This window comes from Diadema antillarum, unplaced genomic scaffold (genome assembly GCF_040938485.1).
Source record: "Diadema antillarum isolate AM-2024a unplaced genomic scaffold, OU_Dant_1.0 seq00000217_RagTag, whole genome shotgun sequence".
Lineage (NCBI taxonomy): Eukaryota > Metazoa > Echinodermata > Echinoidea > Diadematoida > Diadematidae > Diadema > Diadema antillarum.
Window position 1 is genome coordinate 2,537,403 of NW_027271272.1, and position 18,994 is coordinate 2,556,396.

The 18,994-nt window shown below is 37.8% G+C and overlaps 1 protein-coding gene across 1 annotated transcript in view; it reads right to left on the reverse strand.

Moving 5' to 3' along the window:
- LOC139729090 (alpha-2,8-sialyltransferase 8B-like) overlaps nt 1-17,989 on the reverse strand; it is a 37,856-nt gene extending 19,867 nt beyond the window's left edge. Inside the window, exon 1 of the mRNA XM_071640013.1 lies at nt 17,826-17,989. Coding sequence (XP_071496114.1) covers nt 17,826-17,989 — 164 coding nt within the window. The remainder of the gene's footprint in view (nt 1-17,825) is intronic.
- Nucleotides 17,990-18,994: the final 1,005 nt, after the last annotated feature.

The following is an 18,994-nucleotide window of genomic DNA, read 5'->3' on the forward strand; positions in this document are numbered from 1 at the left end:
AGAATACGAAGGAAAGCTGAGAAGAAATGGTTGAGAACGAAATCTCCTCTTGATTATGAGAATTTCAAAGCTGCCCGTAATAGAACTTTATTTGTTATGAATAGTGCCCGTCGTACATATTACTCTCAAATGATCAAAGAAAATAGTTCAGATCAAAGGTGTCTCTTCAATGTTACTAAATCACTGCTGAATATGACAAAGCTTCATGTTGTAATACCTCACCATATTGATAAGAGGACATTTGTTGATGATCTGGGAAAATTCTTCTGTGATAAGATAGTAAAAATTCATTCTCAGATTGAGTCCTATGTAGATGATGGGATTTGTCCTTTTGATGATATAGATTTTCAGATTTCACACAATGCAAACTTCAATCATTTCAAAATGTTATCTGTAAGAGATGTTGAGAAATTAGTTTCTAGTCTGAGCAAAAAGTCCTGCTCCTTGGATCCCATGCCAACAAACCTTGTTTTGCATTGCACAGAATCACTCCTCCCGGTCTGTACTAAACTCATCAATGTGTCTCTCTCCAGTGGTCTCTTTCCATCTGAGTGGAAAATGGCACTAGTTAGGCCACTTCTCAAAAAACGTGGTATGGAAGTGAGTTATGACAACCTAAGACCAGTTAGCAATCTACAATATGTATCAAAACTGGTTGAAGGAGCTGCTACTCAGCAGATTTTAGAACACCTACAGGGTAATGAATTGCTTCCATGTATGCAGTCCGCATACAGGCAGTTTCATAGCACAGAAACGGCCTTAATTAAGATCAAGAATGATATTTTATTGGCAATGGATGATAAAAAGGTAACATTTTTGGTATTGCTCGATCTAAGTGCTGCATTTGATACTATCGATCATGGGATATTAGTGAAAATATTACATTCATCTTTTGGCATGAGTGAGTCTGTCCTTGCATGGATTGAGTCTTATCTTTTTAACAGACAGCAAAAGATTATGATAGAGGATGTAATGTCAAAGAATTTTGATGTTCCATACGGGGTGCCTCAGGGGTCACGCCTTGGGCCCCTTCTTTTTACACTTTATACAAGTAATCTGATCAAGGGTATTCAATGTTGTTTCCCAAATATTTCTTGTCATTGTTATGCTGACGATACACAGTTGTATATTTCCTTCAGTCCTGATAGTGAACAACACATTGATAGTATTTCAAACTTAGAATCCTGTATATGTTATGTCCGTTCTTGGATGTCCAAACATAAGTTAATGCTTAATGATGGAAAGACTGAGTTTCTTGTTGTGGGGACACCAAGACAAGTAGCAAAGCTGGATATTAGTAAGATATCAGTTGGAGATTTGGAAGTTAAACCATCGAGCTCTGTGAAAAACCTGGGTGTATGGCTTGATTCTCGTTTAAACATGGAGAAGCATATATCAACCACATGCAAGTCTGCTTTTTATATGTTGCATAACTTGCGTCACATTCGTAGATATTTGAGCCAGGAAGACGCTGAAACTCTTGTTCACGCATTCATTAGCAATAGGCTTGATTATTGTAATGGGCTATTGTTTGGTTTACCAGATTCACAGATAACCAAGCTTCAGCGTGTACAGAATGCATGTGCAAGACTTGTGTTCAGTTCGTCAAAATTTTCACATATTACACCCGTTTTGAAGAAGTTACATTGGTTGCCAGTAAGACAGAGAATTGTATTTAAAATTTTGATACTCGTTTATAAAGTATTGTATGGTCAAGCACCTGGTTATCTATCAGAATTGATATCAATGAAATCACACTCATATTCTCATAATTTACGAAGTACACAGGATAAGTTGCTTCTAAAGCAATCTCACTTAAAAACGAAAGTAACTTTAGGGGACTGTGCCTTCAGCTGTGCTGCTCCAAAACTTTGGAATAAATTACCTGAGAAACTGAGGAAGGCATCATCACTTGTTGTCTTCAAATCTTTATTGAAGACTTATCTTTTTTCAGAAGCCTTTGATTAATTTGTTATTTATTTTCGTGTGTCTAATCAGTGACAGGAGCTCTGTTACATCACAGCGCAGTAGAGTATATTTACATAGTAGCTGCGCTATACAAATTTGTCTAATTATTATAGGTCGCTGTTTCGTTTCCGTTTTCAGTTTGATTTTATTTGTCTATTATACTTGTACAAATATACAGAAATACACACAAATACGATGAAAATGACAAAATCGGGAAACTGTAATCTTACCCGGGGTTACTCATAAAATAATCTAGGAAACACAAAAGAAAACGACATACTTGTGAACAACTATGTATTTCGAGAGGCAAGCGGAGGAGACCGTCATCAAAAAGCAATGAGCTTCATTGGGATGACAGCCTCGGATAACATGATACCAAGAAAAATCGAAGTTACGCTGTCTTCGAAAGTTTACCCACGAGTGATGGCTTGGAGTTCGGCCAGTTTCCTACCGTTTGCAGTGTTTATACTCCCCACAAATCTAACAGATATAAGCTATTGTGAGATAAGTTTGAAATGTTCAGCTATTGAGGAGCCCGTGTTTATGCGACATTTTCCATGTTTTCTGACGGTGTCTGATGGAACATGAATCGGAACCAAAATCTTGTACAGTTTTTTTTTTCATTTTCAATTTCAATTCAATAGCTTATTTCCATCATCAAAAAAGAAAAAGAAAACATGATTCAAAGCGGTACATTTATCGAATGTTAGGAGACATCAGGGCATCTGGTGCATACGAGGCAGCAATAGTTATTGCTGGAGTAGGAAGAGTGGTTGGGTGGGTGAATTGTGTAGCCGGAGAGGACGACGTACAGATGTTTTTGAGGATCTGTGGATTACATTATACGGGCAAAGTTGGCACAGGAGTTTAGCGCAAGATTGTCTCGGGGAGATTGTCCGTATCGATGATTTTTCACGAGAAGTCAGTTTCATTTTCATTTTCAGTTTAGTTTATTTTGCACCAAGCATTAAGAAATATACAGAGCATACAATAAAATATGAAAGTACATAATGAGATGCAAAAAGAGAAAAATTTCATAGGACATACAACATACAATTAGAAATAATGTGGCGGTATGACTACCATTATACAAAGACAATACCATTGGTGGGGGAAGCAGCAAGAAAGGAAAAGCCCTTGTGAGTAGCTGACCCATGTACTGTTACATACATACCTTTGACAGATTTAAGAAACAAATGTCAGCTAAGTTGACAAAACAGAACAAATCAAAACAATGCATTCATTACAAAACAAAAGTACGGAGGTATGGACGATAACAACACAGAAAACAGCAACAATAAAACACGCCTTGAATTAGCTATGTTTGTAATCTTCCAATAAGAATTGTTTATATTTGATTTTGAAACTATTGATAAATTTTGATGCTTTAATTTCTCTAGGGATAGAATACCATGTATGAATACCCTGATATCTACTTGAAGGAAACATAAACCCAAATATAAATGTGAAAGTTTCAGCAGCAATATCAATTGAATTCATATGTGAAAGTTTCAGGAAAATTGGACATTCCGTTCAAAAGTTATCAATTTTTACAGCTTCAGTGCCGACATCACTGGACAAGGAGACTACTATAGTTCATGACGTCATTGTGGACAGCAATATAGTATAGAAAATATAAAGTATATTCAACATATTTTCACTTTTCTATAGCATTATGAAGAGCACTTTACTTACCTCTTTCAGAAAGCAGAGGGGATAATATTACCCTTAACATGTGTCAGTAGCATGCCGATGGAATGCATATTTTCCATGAAAAATTAAATATTGTGGAATTCTTCATAATTATATCCTCTTTGTATTGTTGTCCACAATGACGTCATGAACTCTAGTAGTCTACTTATCCAGCAGTGACTGCACTGACATTTTAAAAAATCATAAATTTTGAACTGAATGTCCAATTTTCGTCAAACTTTCACTGATGAGTTCAACTAATTACTTTCAGTCGATCCAAATTTATATTTGGGTTTGGTTTCCTTTGAGGTTGGATAAAACTTAAGTCTCTGCTTGGAGGGAGAATTTTGGCATGATTTTGGCAAGGTTTTCATCAGTCATGTCTGGCTACTCTTTATTCACTGTATCCTTGTATGGGCGAAGTTTCGAGTTTGCGGATTGTACTGTGTTTTTGACTGTCGACACGCAGAATAAGTCAGAGTAACATGCAACACCCGAAGGAATCGCATCCGATCCCCAGACCTATAAAACGAAACAAATGCTCTCGAGCTCGACAGACGCTTTATTTAACGAGACTATTCTGTCAGCATGGCATCGTGACTAAAACTGAAAAGTATAATGATCCAATCCTTTCATCTCTAATAGGCCTACACATACCCCCCCCCCCACACACACATGCATATATGTGTATATATTATATATCATATCATATAGCAAAAATCCATCAAAGAGATGCTCATAGTGCTGATGTGTATGTGTGTGTGTGTATTATACTGTATATATATGTACGTATATACGTATATTCTCTTTGATGGATTGTTGCTCTATAATAGAAGTGTACACTATTATATAAATATGTGATATATAATATATGTGTATATAATATATATATATATATATATACGTATAGGCCTATATATCATATGTATAGATATACGTAATCATCGCCTGAAACAGTCAATGACAGTGAAGAAGACGCATAACGCGTCGAAAGTTTGGTGCAATAAAAAGTTGTTTGACGCTAATGATGCATTAATCTCTTCCCTTCATCTTATATACATTATAAACATACCATTTAAATTCTCTCCGATATAAACAATGTCAAAATAGTGAAATGTAACAGACAACACTTGCTAAGATCATAACAATAGCACAATGGTTTCTACCCATAGTAATATCTGACACACTGCGACACATTGCTCAAATCAGACAGTATCTTTTTCTGTCACAAAATTATTCATATCATTATTAACGTCTTGGTCTTCTTAACCTCATGGTTAATTTCAAGTAGCCTATATTTAATGTGAAAAACTTTACACTGATGATGTCTTTAATGATTCTTTTATGTAAGATCCCTGATTGTAAAATGTATGCTTGCCCTACAAATACCAAGTGATACACAATCCGTCATAAAAACTGAACTGATATGTTATTCAAGTCTTTGAGGAGAGCAATTGTTCATTGATTGGCTTAACATGTCGTGTCATGGTAGGATATTGCGTGTGATCACTTCGATAAATTCCTGAAATATCTTAGAAGTGAAAGAAATGGACATCAGAAGCCAACCTCTCGCTGACAGCATTCACATAAATCATTGTCTCGAAGTCCCTCTCTTTGGAGGATATTTTTGTGAGCTGGTAGACAAGCTGAATCGAATCAATGCATTGGTGTTTATAACTTTCAAGTACAAATTTATCATTCAGGATTTACGTAAATTTAAAGTCTGTATAAATGATACTGTTGTATCATTCTAATTTGTAACTTGTTCATATCACTTTTAGTATTTATACCTACATAATTGTTCATTCCTTTACTTATTTTTTGAGGTCTTCCGAAGTCACCAGGTGCATGCGTTATGATGTCTGCCATTTACATGTTGAAATGAATTCAGTTAATACAGCAACAACGTAATTGCTCATACCTGCTTCAGATTACCTTGTGTGCGTGTACGTTTCCCTGCAAGAACCGTAGTTGTTTAACTGATATTCTAGCTATCATGGTTTAAAAAAAAAAAAAAAAAACATTCTCGCTTTAAATCGTAACTTATTGCCTTTCCGTTGTTGCTGATTTATTACACAAGTGCGGGCTTTTGGGGGGGGGGGGGGGGGGAGAGATCCCAAACCCTATTTTAATTTATTATTTTTTTTATTTGATTTGATTCATTGATTCCTGTATCATCAATGTAGGCCTACATGAGCATACATGTACATGTATAAATACATACACTGTTGGAGCCGTAGATATTATACATAAACATCAGTTGTTTACATTCTTATCATAGCATTGAAATAAAGTTTAGATAATAAGGTTATCACGAACTATAACGTTTCACATGTTTCATTTTGCTCACTGCTGTACGACCGGCACCCCGCCCCTCCCCGTAGAATTATCGATATTTCCTAGCCTTAGCTGACTTTCACGAGGGATTATTTAAATCATCTTGCGCCTTTCCTTTTAAAAGGGGCAATTATGAAGTATATGTGCTACAAGGAAAAAAGTCAATGAAACACAACGTAATTATCAATTCGACGCACACTAAAAAGAAGGTATATGAAATGATAATTGCTAGTTTTCTTTTTTTTCCGGGGGGGGGGGGGGGGCAACGTATTGTGAAGAAAGAAATCCAATCACCACAGATCGACCATTCACATTTATGTTTACAGTCAATTACAATAGGTTGTCATCGAACGGGTAGTGGAATTCAATTTCTCGCGAACCTTGAAGTGAACTGCGTGAACTTTTTACATTTTCAGCTCCTCCTTGAAAACCTCATTACAATGCCTGAAAATGCCTGATAGATAGGATAAGTCCATGAGAAAAAAAAATGGGCGAAAGGTGAACCAAGTTTAAGGCCAAAGTCTGGCTTTTGCATTCGACTATTTGGGCCATGCAGTCTTTCCTAGAAAACACAACGCCCTCGCACGTTCACCATTTGTTATTTCATGTGCAGAAAAAAAGCCGTCCGAATTTGTTCACATTCCCCTTATTTAGCCCATACCGATCCTCTATTCAAACGACTGAAAATATTAAAAGTAAGTGATTTTCATATTTATCAATCCGCTATTTTTATGTTTTTCACAGACACGTTGATCCTTAGCGAGAAATTAAGGTATAAGGTTTTTTTGTTTTGTTCTGTTTGTTTGTTGTTGTTGTTTTGAAATTGTCTTTTTCATACAGAAGGGTGCCCAATGAGAGGATCCTCAGACAATGATATAGGTTCTATTGGAATAACATTACAATCTTTGTGTGTAATGTCCATGAGAGAAAAATACGTGTGCAACTGCACCTCTCGCGTGCGTTGTTTCGCCGTAACAAATAATAATACGTGGCTCGCCTGACCGATACTAAGTTTCCAGTTGCACGTACGTGGTGAAACAACGCGCACGAGAGAGCTGAGTCATTATTTGCTTCTATAAGGCCGTCATGCTTAGGAAATCTTACGTCTGTTTCCTGGAATTTTGTGTTTTTAGTTGTGACGTCGATTCCGACTGAGAAACGATGTTTTCTCATTCTCGAAACTTGTTCCTGCACATACGATTCCGCTGAGGCGTCAGTTAAATGGTATACATCATTTCTATATACTGTGCAGTAGTTTTTAATAAAGTTTTTAATTTGTCATAAGAATGTGCTGTTAACCTACTGTTTTCATGAGTTTTTAATTCGTAATGAGCTCAGTGACTTGTGTCACTAAATCGAGAAACAGACCACATTCACTTTACGCGTCGACAGTGTCTAAAAAAACAAACAAAATCATCCCATAATGATAACTACATCGATAAACGAATTCATATCAGAACAAATAACAATGCCAGGCTGATAACTATTTTGTTGTTCCGTATTGAACTCGTTCCTGTCCTTGTAAACCGGAGAGCTGGAAGATGTTTCCTTCAAACACGATTAAAGCACAAGCATGAGACAGGAAGTGGTCACACGCTATACCGCAATGTATGACCATTAGTGGCCTTCGGTGTCTTGTTTTGTCGCCCGTTTCCATTTTTGCTCTTTTTCTTTCTTTTCAATGGAATTTTACGTGCGGAGAACGTATATCCTATGTACCAATTAAGTGTCCAGTTTCGGCACCTATTCACTAACCTATATCCACAGCAAGAAAATGTAGAATTTCGTCAAAGTTGCTATGGCTGGCACGATTTGTTGATAAGAAAGTTTCACATTTTGACCCTTCTCTTGATCCTTTAATCCCTGTCACATCAATTTCAAGGTCAGCTGTAACCTCTTCGACATTTTGATAGTCGCGATTTCCCTTTGAGTCATCGTGTAAATGACGTGTAAATCACGAGTATCGTATTTTCTGTATCGAAATGATACCAGACAACTATCCACTCGAAATGAGATCCTGCCGTATAAGGGAAAAATATAGAAGAATGAGTCAATTTCTGTCTGCAAATTGTTGTGGTATTGCTTAAAGGTACAATTTACCTTTGAGAGCAGTGATTCAAATGTTCTAGTTATTACATTAATTTTGATGCATACATGTAGGTTACTTGTATCACAAAACATCCTATCATATAAAAATTTTGCAATAAAACCTAAAAATAGGGAGATACCGCTATTTTTCTCAAGGAACCATTTCTGTTGACGGTTTAGTCTAGAAAGAATTTATTATAACTATTGTTCACATTTTGTATATTTAACTATACTTAATATTGAGTATCGTGGTTAAAATTTTTACAATGGTTGTTTCTATCCCTAACTCACAATTTACGAACTATTTTGAAGCACTAAAGCTGGATTTTTGTTTTATCTGCAAATGGTGAAAGTGCCTTTAAATTAATCTTTAAGTCGCTTAGAATAAAGATGTCTGTTTTAGTCTTCGCCAATCACGCAAGATCGCTGAGCCCTTCCTTGACATTCCAAAAATGATCGAGTAGATATTTGTGTTTAACAGAAGGTCTTTAAGCAGGAATTTCTCACCTTCATTTGAAAACAATAATTGATCAGTTCAGTCGTTTATAACATACACAATAAATAATGATAACGATGATAACAACTAATAATAATGATAACATCAATAATAATGATGATAACGTAGTAATATGTACACAGGGTAGTCTTCAGTGTATTCAAAGCATTAATGGCTCTCTCATAGATCCCTGTTAAGCGCTTTTTACACTTGTGTTTCTTAACCCCGGACTTTCTCTGACCCAGGACTATCGTTAGTCCCGTACCAATTTTTTCAGCTTTTTACACTCGCCAATTAGTCCCGTACTATCTCTTGTCCGGGGCTAAGGAGAAAACTGACCTTTTTACACTCGTATTTCTTAGCCCCGGACTTTCCAAACCACATGAATATTCATAATTACGCTGTGTACTGTACACGTACACGCACGCACCGGCAGCACTTGATTACCTCGTTTCTGATTGGTCAGTGAGGGTCGCACTTCGTCTCCGTCGCTTAGCCCAGGATTATTTTTTCGTTCTGTTTACACTCACTTGCTTGGCACCGCAATTGCGGTGCGGTGCTAACCCCTGCTATTTTGCAGGGCCAGATAGTACCGTACTATTGGTGGGGCTAGCCCACTTTGGCAAAAACGAGTGTAAACAGAAAGTGGGCTAAGGATAGTCCCGTACCAACGGTGGGGCTAAGGCCCCCCCCCCCCCCCCTTAGCCCCACCGTTGGTCCGGGGCTAAGCAAAAATTTACAAGTGTAAAAAGCCCTCTAGGCTCCCTATTACCCCACCAATATCAGATACCCACTTTAACACGTGGGTCGAAGGACGGGACATTATTTATTCATGTTTTCTTTTAAAAATAATACAGGGTAGGCACATTCAATTTGCTAACTGCTTTACAATGGCGCCCTGTATATTCACAAAATAAAACAACAAATACATTTGTAGTAACATGATTCACACAATTACAGATCAATGACATAAACAAACAAAAAAATCGACTTAACTACACTTCTGTTACATGTATACATAAAAAATAAGGCCTTAACGATTTAGAAAAGGGAAGAGTATATAATCACAAACAAAACAAAGAAAAAAAAGTCCAGTGGGTGTGAAAATGTAAAAAAAAAAGGAGGTCTTATTGGATTCATTGGAAGACAAAAGCGAAAGCATGCAGATAAATCTTAAGCAATTTGTTTTGAATATAGTCAGTGACGAAGACAGTTGTACTTCAATGGGGAGTTTGTTGAAAAGTGAGCTACCGGTGTACGAAAAGGAACGTTTCGTCACCTCGGTTTTCGGGTAAGTTATTGATAGAGTGCAATTCTTAGAGTATCGTGTTTTGTAATAATTAGCTGAATAAGAAGTGATTAGAGGATTTAAATAAGTAGGTACCAGATTATGACGGATTTTGAAGGTGAGTATGTAATATTTTAACTTGATTCTTTCTTCAACCGAGAGCCAGTTTAAAGTGGTGAGCAGAGAGCACTGAGGGGTATAACAATCAACATTAAGTACTACAATAAGCGCGCATATTTATTCCGCATTCTTTGTAATTTTTGCACATTAGTCTTAGAACAACTACCCCATGCCGTACAACAATAATCAATATGTGGCAATATAAAGGCAAAATATAAATTAACAACATTTTTAGGGGTAACAGATTTTTTATACGACGGATGCATCCTATTGCTCGAGATATCTTTCCACGTACATGCAGTATATGATCATTCCACAATAATTGGGAATCTAATATAACTCCCAAATATTTAACGGTATCAATGGTTTCTAATACAATATCATTGTACATTATTACAGGTACTTTATTTCTCAATTTTCTTTTCGGACCAAAAAAAAAATTACCTTAGTTTTCTCAGAATGCAATATCAAATCATAACATTCCAACCATCGTGTAATTAAATCAAAATCATTTTGAAGAATTTTTTGAATTTGTAAAAAATTGAGTCCATTAGTAAACACTGCAGTATCGTCCGCATATAAGGACAATTTAGTAGAAGCATTAAATTTCAAACTGCAAATATCATTAATATACAAACAAAAAATCAGAGGACGAAGGATGGACCCCTGGGGTACCCCCAATTCCATGACTACATAATCACTTGTATATTCATTTACAGATACACACTGCAATCTTTCATGAAAATAACATTAGAACCAATCATACTCTCGACTTGAAATACGATAATATGTCATTTTTTCAAGAATCTTACTATGGGGAATCACATCGAACGTTTTTTTCAAGTAAAAAATATTGCCCCTGTAAGATGTCCCCCCCCCCCCCCCCCCCCAAAAAAAAAAAAAAAAAATCAACTATATCGGATACGCACGTTGCGGTCGAATGTGATTGCCTAAATCCAGACTGTTGTGAAGATAATAATTTATTTTCATTTAGATAAGTATACAACTGTTCATGTACTGCTTTTTCTAAAATTTTTGATAAAATGGGAAGTATCGATGTTGGTCGAAAATTATTGATGTCATATGTTCCACCTTTATGTACCGGTGCAATTCGAGCTTTTTTGAATTCTGCCGGAATTTGAGATGTTTGTAATGAACGATTGAATATAAAAGTTATCTGTTCACGAACATAACCAGCTGACAATTTTAACAGTTTTGGGTGTATATAGGCCATCAATACCCATAGCTTTTTTGCAATCAATGTTAAGCAGTTCATTTTTTACAAATTCAACAGATATTTCTTTGAATTGGAACTCTGTGCTTACTTGAGCCAAAGTTTCCATACTGTTGACACTTGTATCTGGGGACTTGGTGTTATTTTTGAATCTTTCACACACGTTATTAAAAGCTCCATTAAGAATATTCACTACCGTACTACCATCATTAATTACTTCATCATTGACGAGGAGCTTGAGCTCCGTTTCACTTCTTTTATTTGGCAAGAGATTCCGTAAAATCTTCCAATTTCTATGAACATCATTGCCACAAGATGAAAATGCTTCTTTACAATAACCTTGTTTTAAACGTTTATTCAAATTATTAGCTCTATTTCGATAAACTTAAATTTTTGCCAGTCAGATTCGGAATCAGTTTTTCTGAACTTTTTTTCTGTAGAAATCACGTTCACGGGCCAGCTTTATGTATTTTTTTTTTTTATCCAAGGGACTCCTCTTTGTTTTCTTCTAACTGAGATAATCGGGGCGTGTTTATTGCTACATGAGCTAAACATAGATTTGAACATATCCCATAATTCTTGAACGGATTTTTCTCCTGAGTAAAAGGAACTCCAGTCCAGGTCATTTAAGTCTTTTTTAAACATCTCTTCATCAAAGAAACGAAACGATCTAATTTTGCTGATCTTTGGTGAAAAGGGACGGCTTTTACCCTGAATAACTGAAAAAATCAAAGAGTGATCACTGAAGCAAACACACTGTACGCCTGACTTAACGATTTTCATTGAGTGCGAATTAAAGGGAAGCAGTCCTGAGATTTTCACTGTACTGATAATTAAGAAGAGTAAAAGATATAACCTTTCACCAATTCATACGCGTGGACATCAAAAATTGTCTCCGTACGCGATTTTTAAAAAATAATTCCTGCAAGCGATCGTGTAAGAGCCTGCCAAAAGGTGCAATGTCATTGATGCCCTACTCTCAAGTTGACAGCCGTGCCTCAGAAAACCAATTTAAGTGTTCAAACTGATCATATCTGATTTTTTCATAAAATGTGACAATATGTGGTTTTATTATTTCAAACAAAATATTTCAAGCTTATTAATATATACAATTAATATAAAAATAAATAGTATACATGTATTTATAAATAACTAGGGATGACGAGCAGAACACCGCTGGAAAGAGTTGTGCATCGATGACGTATGACTCTCCGCCAAGACTTGCTCATTTGCAGAGTCACACTTTTTTAACCGAAATGTACGAGCTTATTTGGTGATTTGAAAGTTTGTTTTTGATGAAAGTAGTTCATTGGAGGTACCAACAACATATATTTTTACATTTCGTGAGGACTACGTCCCTTGAAGTATTAAGTCTATCACAGACTTACTACGAGATGTTATCCTGGTTGGTTCTTCGATGATTTGTCTCATTTGTGTAGTGGCACAAAACTCTAAAATATTCTTTAATAAATTATTTTTCGTACTCATATCACAACTGAAATCTCCCAATATCATAACGTTATTTGACAAGGATAATAACTTGTCAACTGACTCTTCGAGAGCGGCAAAAAATGACTTGTGTGCATCGGGCTTTCTATAAAGAATGCTGATATATAATGAACTGCTTTTTTCACGCTTTATTTCCAACCATAACATTTCACTCTCGCTTCGTTCTAAGTCATTTCTTCGTACATATGAAAAATTTGCTGTTGACATAACACTTAACTCCTCCACCATGACCATTCTATCCAGTCTCTCAAAATTGAATCCATCTATTGATACCATGTCGTTTGTAATATCATCATGTAACCAAGTCTCGGAGATACCGAATATATCATAAGGGTTTTCGATCAACAATTGTTTCAGATCCATCATCTTATTTATCAAACTCCTTATATTCAAATGAGCAATTTTAATACCCTTTATATTAGGGAAATCAGAAATACAACATAATTCTCTGTCCGAGTTTATTTGAGTATCCGTTGAAAGGTAAGTAAACGAATCAAACTGATCGAGACTGTCAAATTCTTCACCCCAAAAGGGTAAGTACTGTAAAGTACATTTTGGGCATTGTCAGTTTTTAAATAATACTTTGACATCATCATATTTTTTACGAGTAACATGTCCGCAAGAGATATGAATCCATTGGTTACAATTAGTACAACATAATGCTTTCTGGTTTTTGCTCACATTTTTTGAGCAGCAAGAACAAGCGTACGAAGCCATTATAGAAGGAAATGGTAATGTACAATCATAGTAATCATTGCATAACGTGGGGGGAAAGGGCACAGGCACTAACGTAGTATTGGTCATTGTGATCACGGATCCCTCGTGTGATCGTTTTCCCTCCGGAGGCACCAACGAGCGCAACAACGCCGCCATCAGAGGTCCATGTCGTGAGGACTTTATCGTGGGCCTATAGTATCTGTGAGTGGTTGCTTATTTCTCTTTGTTAGGTCTTCGTAGATAGCGATTCCAGGTTTTTTTTTTCAGTTTCCGTCTCTCGGTGAGTACTGTTTTCTTTGTTTGGTAGGATACGAACTTCACTATTATGGGTCTATGTTTTTTGTTGCTGTGACTTTCCGTTCTCGCATTTGTACTCTGTTTTGCCCCCGTTCCCTCTGCTTTGTTTCGTACATTCTTCGTTCCGACTCGATGACTTCGATCTATCTCAGATTTCTGTAGGTCTATCCCAAGTTTCTCTTTCACGATGTGACAAATGATCACTGAAGTGTTCTCTTCCCTTGATTCCGGTATACCGAAGAAGCTCACGCAGTTTCTTCGTGAATATTGTTCAAGGTCATTACATGTCTGTTGTAGATGGATGATCTCCACATTCTTTCTCTCTAACTTCGACGACAGGGCAGCAGCCTCTTTCATTGAACTTTCCGCAGACTTTTCAAGATCCATGATGCGGCTTTCCTGTCGTTCATTTGTCTCGTGTAATCAAGGAGGTTTGAGAAATGGAGTAACAATAGTCTCATTCCCTTTGATCCCATGTTTCATGCCGCCACTCAGAAATATTTGAAGTATGTGCTAAACTGGAGCTGCCTCAAAGATAGAAAGACAATTGATTTATGTGGCATTGCATCATGACTCGTCACTCTCAAAGGAAGATATGTCTGTATGATGGTAACTGCTTTTCGCCGTCCCTTTTTAGCAAACAAGCGGCACATTAATGGTACAGGCACGGGGATGTGCGAATAAAATTTGTACAAAAATTGATGAAATGAAAATCAAAATTACTCGTTTTTACATGACTTTACACTAATCTAACATATAAATGAATAAAGAACTATACTCGAAAATTATACCATATCAGTTTCATTTCTAGAAAGCGATCGGAAAGATGATAAAATCGGCTTTGTAGTGAGAGTACAGTTTCAAATATTTTCACGACATACAGCTCAGGTATACATTTTTGCACATAATCTTGGACGATATTTACTTTTGTTTCATATGCTTTATCTTTAAGAGAACATTCATTCTATTTGACAAATAAGCAAGCAGAATATAGACGATATAATGTTAGAGTTTAAAATGAATCTTCAGATTGCTCAAAAAGACGGCGGCATGGAACCCTGATCATCAAAGGCACAAGTGCACCTGTGGAATTCTTTTGTGCATCAATAGACAAATGGCAGCTGTTTGAATAAATACAGCCAGTTGGAACTCCATCTCTTAAACCTCCTTGGTGTAATGAGGCAAATTCACTCCTGATAGCTTCTTTTCACTACGTCCTAAATAAACGTGAGGAATGCTTTGTTCGTGCTCAGCTTTGTAGCCACCAAGTCGACCGAAGCCTCGTTAATGGTTAATGGCGCCTTCTCCCTTGTAGTCGGCGCCATTTTGGTAGAAATGACGTACACACGAACAAAATTTCATGAAAGTTAAGATGGAACTAATGGCGTTCAAAGATCATATCAGGCATTGCGCAGGGCCACTCGAGACATATACTTCCGGTCATCTCAGAGCATACTATGATGCTCTAATGTTCACATACACGGAACCAAATATGCCTTCTAGCAATAAGTATAATTAGTATATTGTTTTACTGGGATAGTGGAAGATTGCTGGATTTCGATATTTGTGTAGAGGGCACGAGTTCTCCAAACAAGAGCAAGACCACACAGTAGTTTGTTTTCCTGCAGCTCGAGTGCAATGAAAGTTGAACTTCTGAGCTATTTCAAACAAAATGTCATATATCACGGTATGAAGACAAACTTACGCCTTGAAAGTGTACATGGGACTGGGGCGTCCAAGAATGTATCAGCGGGTGTCCAGGACCACTCAGAACACATCCTTCTTGTCACCAAAAAACACACTGTAAAGTTCCAATGTTCCCAGAATAGAAACCATTTTAGTCTTCTACAGTCATCGTTAGTTTATATCACTATTTCACAGTGACAGATGTGAACTTTTCCTCAATTTTCCTGATGTTTTCTGAATCTTTCTGATCTTTTCTGAATGGGCTGCAGACGGAAAATGTACAGGCTAGGAAAACGTCAAGGAAAAACATCAAGGGTAAGTTATCCCGTCTTGGGAGCTAGCTAGCACTTAGCAGGACTCGAACTCGTGACCTCTGTTTGCTCGTCAAAAGTCATATCCACTACACCACAATTCATCCTACCCCTCCCCACATATGCACACATAATCATAAACTTGAATTCCGCTGAGATATTGCGATTATCAGCCACTGACCTCACATATATCACAGTTTCAAGCGAAAATCAAGACAAGTGAATAGCACTGCAGATGACGAACTGCAAGGATGAGTTCTGGTAGCGTAGTTAGGCCTCTCATCGCTAGAACTCTGCCTAGTTTTACCCCGGCATCACAACTTATCAAAGAGAGCGTAGCCTTAGCTTTATATCGCCACAGTGCCCCATTTGGTGAAACCTTACCCCCGTCACTCTTATTCGGAATCAGCACGAATCGAACAGAACCAGCCGGTATTAAAGATTTTCCAAATTCGTGCCACATTCGGGAGAAAAATTCAAATTCTAACAGTTTGGTAGGGAATGCTGTTCGAATCCTTGGAATGGACTTCGAATCCTTCTCGAATCATTCTTGCACATTCCGAATGAATTAGGTCTCGAATGCTGCTCGAATGTCCTTGGAACGCTGTAGGAATATTCAGAATACTGTTAGAATGGGGTCAGAATCTTTAGAAAGCACTTCGAATGCCGCACGAGCGTGGTTCGATTGCTGCCCGAAGTCTGATGGTCGGAAAGCGTCTCGCATGCAGTACAAACTCATTTCAACTGCGGTCAGAACGTTCCAGGAATGGCTACCAAATATACTTTGAATGTTGACGAATTCAAACAGAACGCAGGCCGAAAATTTGGAATACACCTAGAATGTACTTAGAATGCAACACGAATGTCCCGTGTGTGTCAAGAATGCCGCCGGAATGGTCTCCGATAGCGTATATAAAAATGGTGATTTTCACGAGTCTCAACCCGATCATTCCTCGACCATATTGCTTTGCTACAGATTGCTGTCCTCCAGCAAGACCTTCTTGAAACAGAGTGTATAGGCTATAGTTACCCCCTGGGCAATTACCCCAGACCCTTCCCGTGACCCTAACCCTACTCCTATCCTGAACCTAATCCTAACCCTAACCCAAACTCTAACCCTAACGCTAACCCTAATCGTAATCTTTACTCTAACCTTTTCACTAACCAGTATTTAACTGCGGGTAATTGTATGAACATTTGAGCAATTGAGATATTTTGGCAGAATTTGAGGTGCAACAACGTTCTGATTCTCCCTCAAATGAGATCAGATTGTTTCAAATGCTGTTAGAATGCCGTCAGAATACATTTGTATTTAGAATGCCGTGGGAATATTTAGAATGCAATCATAGTCCAGTTAGAATACCCTTCGAACAAAAATCGATATTTCTCCACTTCGAATGCTCCTCGAATGTTTTAAGCATGCTTAAAACATTCGGGCTGGCCACAAGAATGGGCCCGAATGTTTGGAACGCACTCAGAATGTCGTCAGAATTTTTAGAATGCACTTCGAATATGCAGGAAGGCAGACAGAGTGCTCATTCCAACGGCATCCCGCCTCAATTCTGCCTCTATATAGTGTGACGGGGGTATACCTAAGCCCTCTTGATCCAATGGCGTCAATATTTGGGTGGTACGTGTATATTTCCGGGAAATAGAATGCGCATCCCGCAGAGGGGAGGGGCGGGGGGAACAACGCATATAGATGTCGGTGAAAAAAGAAAAGAAAAGATAAATCACTCTGACAATTTTACACAACTCATGTCATGTGGTGAGATGTTCCACATTTGTAACAAAACTTGGATAGCGTCACCGATAGTGTGATAACTTGCCTTCACGCTTTCCGTTAAATTAATTCGGCAGAAAGCTGCATGCTTCTGTGGGACATTTTCTTCTTTTCTCCCTTTCCCTTGCTGGGATTAGTCCAACGGAATACAATCGACAATATTGATAATCATCACTCTAATCATGAATATACTAATTTCTATCGCCACCCTGATCACCATCACCATCACCGCCACCAGCAATCACCATTATTGTCATCCGCATCACCCTCCACTGCAAACTCTCAGACCGTGTGCTCACTGTCCCCCTTTACCTTCGGCATGGAAATCCACGATCTCCTCGCCGAGAAAGATGGTGACTCCTGACAAGATGAGAGCGAAGGCTGCGACGAGTTGGATGCAGAGCTTCGGGGCTTTCTGCACGTAGCGGGACTGCCATTTTCCGACCGGGGTTGGATGAGGCATGACGGTTCCACGGTGTGCCAAAAAAGCTGACGATTCCAACACTAAACACTACTTCCTTGTTGAGGAACCTCCTTCCGTTAAATCCCACTTGCTAAAAATTACTGGTTTAGAGGTCCGTAATCTCGTTCCGATATGCCAGACATCAACTATGCACACGCCGCACATGCACACGTGATCATACATGTGACGTCACGCGTAGCGGCACCGAACAGGGGCGTGAACAAAAACCGCATGACGAGAGATGCAGCTGTATTGCAACAAAGTGAAGTAACCTTCTGTGAAATGTGCTATCAATCGGAGCCTATGACTTCAGGCTCAGATGCTACATCTCATCAAAGAGGTATCATACATCCTTGATCTAATCAAGTTCAGCGATTTCAGGTAATGAGGATTTAGATTTTGGATTTCTGCATGCAGGGCTTTTCACTTTACATAGTATTGCCTTATTTCCCTGAAACTTTGGATCAATTGTTGTCGTACATTCCGACCTGTCCTATCCAGTCTCCCTTTTACTATCCGGATTTCTCTATTATCCGGATGCAATCTCGACGTGATTTCTCTTTTTTTAAAATCTAATAATAACGGGGGTGGGGAAATTTCAAACTCTTAGCAAAATTCCTACACAAGCTCACATGAATAACATATTATTCCCAACATTATTGCCATATATTCATATCTAATTTTCATCTGAACAACATGCATTCAGACATTCACTACCCCCAAATCACCTCAAGAAAATGGACAGAAAACTTTTCATTAAATCATGGCACGGTACAGGTAATCGATCTTCGGCAGCTGTGTGTATTAGACATTGAATATCCCCTATTCAGCCAAATCCCTTATATATGTCCGGATAGGAGAGGTCGGAAAGTATCTTTGAGAGACCTTTAACCCCATAAAACAAACAAAAATATATTCTATCTTAAATCGTGGGTGCAGGTACTCATGTGTCGTCAGTAAATATTAAGATCCAAACTTTTGCCAAAGCTTTAAAAAAAAAAACGG